Source organism: Euphorbia lathyris, chromosome 5 (genome assembly GCF_963576675.1).
Source record: "Euphorbia lathyris chromosome 5, ddEupLath1.1, whole genome shotgun sequence".
Lineage (NCBI taxonomy): Eukaryota > Viridiplantae > Streptophyta > Magnoliopsida > Malpighiales > Euphorbiaceae > Euphorbia > Euphorbia lathyris.
The window spans coordinates 19,349,786-19,357,985 of NC_088914.1; the positions used below are offsets into that span (position 1 = coordinate 19,349,786).

At 37.9% G+C, this 8,200-nt stretch overlaps 2 protein-coding genes across 2 annotated transcripts; one reads left to right on the forward strand and one right to left on the reverse strand.

Moving 5' to 3' along the window:
* The first annotated feature begins 807 nt into the window (after window positions 1-807).
* On the forward strand, window positions 808-4,166 carry LOC136231085 (transcription factor bHLH90). The gene is made up of 8 exons (XM_066020342.1): window positions 808-1,099; window positions 1,185-1,364; window positions 1,451-1,529; window positions 2,234-2,302; window positions 2,393-2,926; window positions 3,030-3,272; window positions 3,396-3,572; window positions 3,783-4,166. The coding sequence occupies exons 1-8, from the start codon at window positions 999-1,001 to the stop codon at window positions 3,843-3,845; spliced, it is 1,446 nt and encodes a 481-aa protein (XP_065876414.1). The 5' UTR covers window positions 808-998; the 3' UTR covers window positions 3,846-4,166.
* A 44-nt stretch (window positions 4,167-4,210) lies between these two features.
* LOC136231084 (proline-rich receptor-like protein kinase PERK12) lies at window positions 4,211-8,200 on the reverse strand. The gene is made up of 9 exons (XM_066020341.1): window positions 8,082-8,200; window positions 6,830-7,946; window positions 6,156-6,587; window positions 5,956-6,042; window positions 5,730-5,800; window positions 5,561-5,637; window positions 5,215-5,362; window positions 4,900-5,061; window positions 4,211-4,806 (listed from the first exon to the last, which is right to left on the reverse strand). The coding sequence occupies exons 2-9, from the start codon at window positions 7,692-7,694 to the stop codon at window positions 4,555-4,557; spliced, it is 2,094 nt and encodes a 697-aa protein (XP_065876413.1). The 5' UTR covers window positions 7,695-7,946; window positions 8,082-8,200; the 3' UTR covers window positions 4,211-4,554.

Genomic DNA, 8,200 nt, shown 5'->3' on the forward strand with positions numbered 1-8,200 from the left:
AAGAAAATCATTAACGAAAAATCTTGCATATGTAAATTAAGAAATGATCCAATCCATCATTAAATGTGAATTAGGGAAAACCCAAACCTTAAAAAGAGGCCTGCTCAACGGTTGACGTGACATCATTTTGATGGAGGGATCAATATTTATTTTGGTACGATAGAATTTTTCACTATATTAGTATAAATTAGGGCTATAAATGAGCGGAGTTCGATATAAGTTTGATCATGTTTCGATTTATAAACGAGTTAAATTTGAGTACGGAAAAACTCGGGAGAAGACTCGATTATAGGTTCATGAATAAGTTCGATTACAATGTTCATAAATAAGACCGTGAATAAACTGTTTCGATTACTTTTTTAATAAAAGTATTTCAAGGGGGAAATGTAAAACAAGAATGTTGTATAAATTTTAGTTTAACAGGTTTTAAAACTACATAGTTTTGTGTAAATTTCAAATGAATAATTATTCGCGAGTCAAATTCATGAATATAATTAAAGACCTGCATGCGATCTTACCACGAACAAGTCACAAAAAATTCGAATTCATCAATTTCCTAGAGAGCCGAGCATGAACAAGTCAAATCTCGGCTAAGCTAATCTTCATTGGATTACAGGCCTATTGCAAATGGAACAAAGGGAAAGATAAAAGTAATTCTTATATTAACCACACAAGTACGAATTATTGAGGATTAAACTTACACTAGTTATGGTTATGGTGGTACATTTCAATACAATATACAGATTTTGCCGGTTACCATTTCTGTAAATGATGATTTTCTTTGTCAGTCAAAAACCGACTCTGCGATTCCTCTCTGTAACAGATTTTCTTCTGATTCTCTTTCCTCCATTTTATTAAAAACGAAAAGCAATTTTTGTCACTCTTGTCGTCTACTTCCGTGTGCTTTCCATTCCTCCATTCTTTCTCTTTTTTCCCTTTTAGAGCAAAGCTAAAAAAACCAGGAAATAGCGAATATGTTGTTGTGACAGGAGGAGACAATGAAAGCATTAGAGAGAGCTCTGGAATTGCTTAGACCGTTGATTGATTCTAAGAATTGGGATTATTGTGTTGTTTGGAAGTTAGGCGATGATCCTTCAAGGTTTAACTTGCTTATTGTTACTGCATTTCTAATTTCAGTTTCTTTTCTGGATTTTTTCTCATTGTTTGGATGAAATTTTTGGTAGGTTTATCGAGTGGATGGGTTGCTGCTGCTGCGGCGGCGGTGGTAAAGTGGAGAAGCAAAGTAGAGTAGAGAATGAATCGTTTCCTCTTTGCAGGGATTTGTATTTTAGGCATAAGATTCGGACTAAAGCTTGTGAAGCTCTGGCTCGTTTTCCTTCTTTCATACCTTTGTATTCTGAGGGGTACTCTTTTTGCTTTCATCTGTTGAAGTTTTTCAGTTGTTTGTTTGTTTATCGGAATCTGATTTTTCTGGTGAAATTGGAAGCAGGATTCATGGAGAGGTGGTGACTTCAAATCAATCAAAGTGGCTTGCACATTCCATTTCACCTGATTCAAATTCCTACAATGTGAGTTCCAGTTTTCATTTCTTAATCCCATTTGCTTGCTGATTAGAACAAATGATCAAATAAGAAAAGGAATCGCTGCTTTTTTTCTAATGGTTTTGCAGTTTTGGTTTTTAGTAAATTAGGCAGAGAGAAGAAAACATTCTGTTTCCTGATTTCTTTTATCAGAAACTAGAAATTGTTTCTATGGCTTAATATATAATTTTACACACCTAAATTTGTTACTTATTGGCGTTTGGCACCCTTAACTTATACTTGGACCTATCATGTACCTACACTTGTTGGACCTTCGGCATACTTATTTGTTGATTTGGCAGACTTCATGTTTGGCACCCTAAACTTATACTTGGATCTATCATATGCCTTTACCCATATGCCTACACTTGTCAATGTTGGACCTTTGGCATACTTATTTACTCATTTGGCAGACTTCAAAGTTGACATGGCACCGCTGAGTCAAACTTTCACCTAAACGCGTTCCACACCAAATGAGCAAATAAGGGTGCCGGCCGGAGATCCAAATTTTATTAAGCTTGGGTGTATGAAAGTTCAAATATAAGTTAAATTGACAAGTTTAGGTGTGTAATTATATATTAAGCTTTGTTGATGTTGTTTGTTGGTATGATGCGCTTGAGATACATCATGCATTCTGCAAAAGAATGTATTTTAATTTTTACATTATTGACATGAAGAAATGAATGTGGCAGGAATCTGTTGGAACCAGAGTTTTAATACCAGTACTGGGTGGCCTTATTGAGCTATTTGCTGCAAAACATGTAAGGTTCATAGCTTCTCGTCTTACCGAATTTGATAGTACGATTAAGGTATCCTCTAATTATCAGTGGAAAAATTGTTCATTTTTTCAGATACCAAAAGATCAGAAGATTATAGACTTCATTACAGCTCATTGTAATGTTCTAAAACAAGAGGGTATGGTTGAACACTGCTACTCCAGTCTCAATGAATTTGGTCTTGATCCGTTTCTTGAGGAGAACTTGCATATATTGCCAGCTCAAAGCCATTTAGTAAGTTTGATTCCTCGAACAGACATTGTTCGCCCATTAAACCAGTCCAACCCAAATTCTAGCCTTGAAGGAACTTCCTGTTGTTTAGATAGTTCAAATGATCATCCATCTTTGCATTCGCGATCTGGTTACTTTTCACAGAACGGAGTCTTGAAGCATTCAATTGAAAAACCCTCTGGCCTAAGAAAATCCGAGAGTAATGACAACAGTTTGAGACATCAAGGAGACCAAGTTCCAGATTGTAAGAACAAAGTTTCAAAAGCTTCCAACAAGTCTGAATTTCGATCCAAGAATCTTGTTACTGAGAGGAAGAGAAGGAGCAGGATTAATGATGGGATATTCACTTTGCGCTCTCTAGTCCCGAAGATAACCAAGGTTAGGATAGTTAAATCTGCTTAGCTTCGTTGAAGTTTCCTTATCCTAATATCTATATTTGGATCACTTATATATAACTTTGTATTTGTTCATTATTAAATAGATGAATAAAGTGGCTACTCTTGGGGATGCAATCAATTATATTCTTGAGTTGGAGGATGAGGTTAAGAATCTAAAGGATGAGCTCAAAGAAATTGAAGAAGGAGAAGAAGAAGAAGAATTCAGAAAGAGAAACAAAGAACTAACGACTTCAAGGTTGGAAACATCGTTAGAAGACAAAAAACACTTGCCTTCTAATGAGATCAATCACAATTCCGATAGTTCATGCGAAAAGAAAAAGATTGAGGTATATACTAACCAGAAAAGTCTTACAACTATTTCCTATTTGAGAAGAAAAAAGGATGAATTAATTAGTTTTGACAATCTTTGTTAGATACTCTAACTAAGATTAGCATTTATTATAACTCAGGAGCAGACAGAAGTAAACCAGATTGGAAAAAGAGAATTCCTGATCAGGGTCTTATCTGAGCAGAAAAAAGGAGGGTTTGGGAGACTGATAGATCTGATACATTCACTGGGGCTTCAAGTTGTTAATGTTAATATGACAACATGTAATTGCCAGGTCCAGACCGTTCTCACGGTTGAGGTGAGATTTGTACACTGCATCCTAAATGTTTTTATATGTTTCAGGTTCCCTGGAATTCAACTAGTTACGTTTCGTTATTTGTCGAAAACTAGCATATGAAACATAAGTTACATGTTTCAGTTCTGCATCTTGCAAAAAACTTGACTCATCATTCTCGATCCTCTCTCTTTTTTGTACTAAGCATTTACGAAAATTTGTTTCTTCTGCAAGGCTATTTCGAAGGACATACAACCAAAGAGACTGAGAGAGTCATTGCTGAAGCTGGGAGGGTAGAAAAAGTTCAGACAGCAGAAGGTCCAATATAGGAGCAGATGGTATCTTTAGTCCGGTAAATGAAGACCTAACATAGGTAGTGGCATAACATATATTAATCTACTCGAATAGTTGACTACGAAATTCACATTTAACATCTAGTTCTAAACAATGTAAAACTTTTAGTGTTACAGAAATTTTAATCATAGTTCCGGTTCAGTTTGGCCTCTTATTGTCCGATATGTAATGACATCGTAATTTGAGAAAAAAGAGTACGCATGTGTAAGAAAAACAAAGCAAAAGAAATGATAGCTGATACACCTAATTTTTCTTTTGAGTTCATTTTTTTCTTTACAAATAAGTAGAAGTTTCTCATAAGTAAATCTATGTATATGTACCCTAAACTGAATCCTTTTTGCTCTACTATCAATACATTACTTCTGAAGACAGCAACAAGAATATAATAAAAACATAAAATTCTTGAGTAAGTCTCGTGCATTACGAGCTTGGAACTCAGGTAATCATCTGATCATGGAACTAATAACTCAGTAAGAGTTCAGTGAGAAGTTAAAGGTAATATATATATACAATTTGTATCCACACTGATTATGCAGACCATGTAGTAGTTAGAAGTGCAACGGTTCAAGCTCTTTCAGGTATTGGTCTTTTTCGGTGGTGGTGAATATGTTAGAAAAAAAGTATATTAACAGTGTTTCCATGTCTGCCTTAATTATCTCTTCCCTCCACCATATCTCATGGCTTGAGTTTCTAACTCTATACTTGTATAATTCGATAAATCTCCCGAAGTGTACGTGTACTCACCACTTGTTGTTGTTTCTAACTCTGATGTATCAGTACTAAATGCTGTCCTTCTGAAATTCTTAATGTCTTCATTATACTGACCAGAATCATAGGCAGTGCTATGCCCATACTTCACACCATTTGAGAGATCACTTTCGTCGCAGTCTAATGTTCTCATCACCTGATCATTGCATTAGGTTTTTTCCATTTAGTTTGATAATTGCTTAATTTGATGAGAAATTGGTTGAAAGAAAATCGAAGTTTGATTTCTCACCTGTACCATCCGGGGCCTCTTCGGAGCAGAATGGCGAACACATGCAGCTGCTGTCTCAACCATTCTTAAAATTTCGCTCTCCACATAACGGGTTTCAAGCCTAGGATCAACTAATTCACTAATGTCACCAGTTTCAACAGCATGAAGGAGGTGTGGTCGAGCCTGCCAATAGACAAATGTCAGTTTTACGGTCGAAACTAGAGCGCTTATTGTTGAAGAAGCAAGGATAACAAAACCTCCACAGAACAGTGAAAAGAAAGGGAATTAATTCAGCATTTCTATTATCTTATATATGATTTCAATAGTTATTCGTACCCATTCAACCAAACTTTCATCCCCCAAAGGCTGAGTCGGATCAACAGGTTTGCGTCCGGTAAGAAGCTCAAGAAGAACAACTCCAAATGAAAATACATCAGACCTGTCAGTCAACTTTCCACTTGATGCATACTCAGGTGCCAGATACCTGTGAATAGACCAAAAATTTTCATTATGGTCCTTTGCTCTCCAAAATTCAACACAAAATTATACGACACTCTTTTATTTTTATGGAACAGGATTCACTGCAATTTCTGCTAGTAGCAGGTTATAGAAAGAGAATAACAGAACCATAAAAGAAAAATATGAGAATGAAGCTTAGATGCTGCATAGAACAGATACCTACCCAAATGTCCCCATGACTCGCGTTGATACATGGGTCTGAGTCGAATCATTGAGTCTGGCAAGCCCGAAATCTGCTACCTGAAAAATGCAGTGATTCTCAGATCAAAATGCAGGACTAAAATATTAATACTTAAGGTAGCAAAATATTGAATCGCACTGCGAATGCTTGCCTGTGCGTCGAAGTTATCATCCAACAGAATGTTGGCTGACTTAATGTCTCTGTGAATGATTTTCGGGTGACCTACAAACGGATCAAATACTAATTAATCACTTATCTGTTTGAGATGTTCATCAAAGAATTAAAATTTCTTCAGAATTTCTAACAAGATAGATGTATTATGTTTCAAGCAAGAAGTGTCGCATGATTAATGAAAACGTACATGAAAGATTACTTACAATCTTCATGTAAATACGCTAAACCCTTGGCCGAACCAATAGCAATTCTGAGTCTTTTAGACCAATCTAAAACTGGCATCTCTTTTGCTGTTTGCACAAATCAACACACAGTTGCATAAGAACATACACAACTGCCACTATATCAGCAGACACAGAAAGAAAAGGAACAGCTGAATAAGTAAAGTGGAAAATCACCTTACCATGTAAATGATGTTCAAGAGTTTTATTAGGAACAAACTCATAAAGAAGCAAACGTTGACGAGCACTGATGCAATATCCAACCAAGGAGACTAAATGGCGATGATGAACACGACTTATAATCTCAACTTCAGCCTTGAATTCACGGTCACCCTGTCCGCTGCCTGCCTTCAACTGTTTAACAGCAACAGCTTTCCCACATGATAAATTCCCCTTAAAAACACATCCAAACCCTCCTTCTCCTATAATGTTTTGCCTAGCAAATCCTTTTGTTATTTCCATCACATCATGATAGCTGAAATGGGTCTTAGTGGCGCCTAGAAAATTTGATTCTGAACTCAACAGTTTACTCCCATAGCTATCCGGTGAATGATTCTGCGAATCATATGAGTAATTCGGAGGCGCTGGCCCCGAGAAACCTGATACAGCTCCATCTGCACTAGGAATTAAAGATGATTCTGGCACACATTAAAGAGGGAAAAAGCATCACGAGGTCCCTCTAAATTTTTAACTGAGTTCAATGGTCAGGGCAGGCCTCAATGAGGTTCAATGTATTAAATTGAAATATCAGAAACTCGTATATGAAAATCGAAAAGATCAGTTCTATGAATATTTTTTTTTCCTGCATTAAAAAGTAATGTTGGAAGAAGGCCTCAAGCAGGAAGATTTTAGTTACCTGTTTTAACAGTGAAATTCTTTGGTGGCATATAGGCGGAAGAATAGAAATCCTTTCTTTGCTTTCTCTTCCTCACCATAAAAAAGAGTACCACAACAGCAATTAGTACCACTCCGGCGAGTACACCGCCGATAACTGCATTAGTTGTTGTAGTAGTACTTCCTGCTGCGGTGGTGGTGTTGTTTGTTGCTGAACCAGAAGATGTGCCAGACGATGATCCATTAGACCCAGATTGGCTTGGTGTAGATTCACTTAAAGGAGTGTCGCTTGAAGTTGATGAAATCGGAGGAGGAGGGGCTCTAAATTCTGTCGACAGAGGTGGAGAATTTACTGCAACAGAATTAGGCGGTAAAGGAACGAATTGAACAGCTGGCGGTGGTGATATCGATGTCGAGGGTTGTTGTTGAGCTGGAGGAGATGGAGATGATCCGTCAGTTACAGGCGTCAACGAGTTCTGCGGAGTGGTAATAGCAGGCGGAGCTGTGGAAGTTGGTGGCGATGGTGAATTTGGTGGCGGAGATGAGGCTGGAGGAGCCTCTGAATTCTCTGCTGGCGGCGGTGAACTAGGAGGATTAGGCGGTGGCGATGATGATTTTGGAGTTGAAGGAGGCGGAGAACTTGGCGGAGGTGAAGATGCTTCCGGCGTTGGTGGCGGTGGTGATGAATCACTTTCCTTATCAGGAGATGGAGGGGTTGATATTTCACTCTCAGAAACTCCATCTTCATGAGAAACCGGCGGCGGACTTGCTTGCGCCGGCGGCGGACTTGAGTGTGCCGGTGGTGGCGACGAATTATTTGAAGGAGGTGGCGATGCTGGAGGAACTTGATCAGTCGATGAACTCGGCGTCTCCGCCGAGTCTGACATTGCCTTCCGTAATCTAATTGAGCCGTTTGTTTTTTCCCCAAAACATACAATTCCCTCAGGTAAATGAATCCTTAACTTCCCCCAGAGATTTCATTTGAATTTGAACAAACAAAAGAAGTCAAAAACTCCGAAATCAAAGTTTTAAAAAATCAAGAGATGAGAAATTAAGATTAGGGAAATCAGAATTGAAAAACGTATTCAAATCAAAAACACCCGCCACCACCAGCACCAGCGCCACCACCACCACCGGAGCTGTGCAAATCAACGTCAAACAAATTCAAACTAGAACGAAAAAATATCTGCCTAAAAGAAATAAAAGGTGTTCTGGTCTTCATAATTTTGACAAACCAAATGACATTCTAGTGTTTGTTGATTTAGTTTTCTTACCGTTGTTATTAGTTGTCGGCGAGATTTCCGTTAAGCCCAACCGTCGCTCTCTCGTAAATATAGTATGAAATCTCCCCTGGAGTTCCGGGTCACCGCCAAAACATAAACGCGGGTACTTA

Excerpts from the sequence above, each read along its gene's own strand:
- LOC136231085 (XM_066020342.1), top strand. The coding sequence starts at position 999 with ATGAAAGCATTAGAGAGAGCTCTGGAATTGCTTAGACCGTTGATTGAT. Across the intron at positions 1,100-1,184 it reads TTAGGCGATGATCCTTCAAG|GTTTATCGAGTGGATGGGTT; the intron begins GTTTAACTTGCT and ends AATTTTTGGTAG. Across the intron at positions 1,365-1,450 it reads ATACCTTTGTATTCTGAGGG|GATTCATGGAGAGGTGGTGA; the intron begins GTACTCTTTTTG and ends AATTGGAAGCAG.
- LOC136231084 (XM_066020341.1), bottom strand. The coding sequence starts at position 7,694 with ATGTCAGACTCGGCGGAGACGCCGAGTTCATCGACTGATCAAGTTCCT. Across the intron at positions 6,588-6,829 it reads GAATTTCACTGTTAAAACAG|ATGGAGCTGTATCAGGTTTC; the intron begins GTAACTAAAATC and ends TTCCTAGTGCAG. Across the intron at positions 5,363-5,560 it reads CGAGTCATGGGGACATTTGG|GTATCTGGCACCTGAGTATG; the intron begins GTAGGTATCTGT and ends GTCTATTCACAG.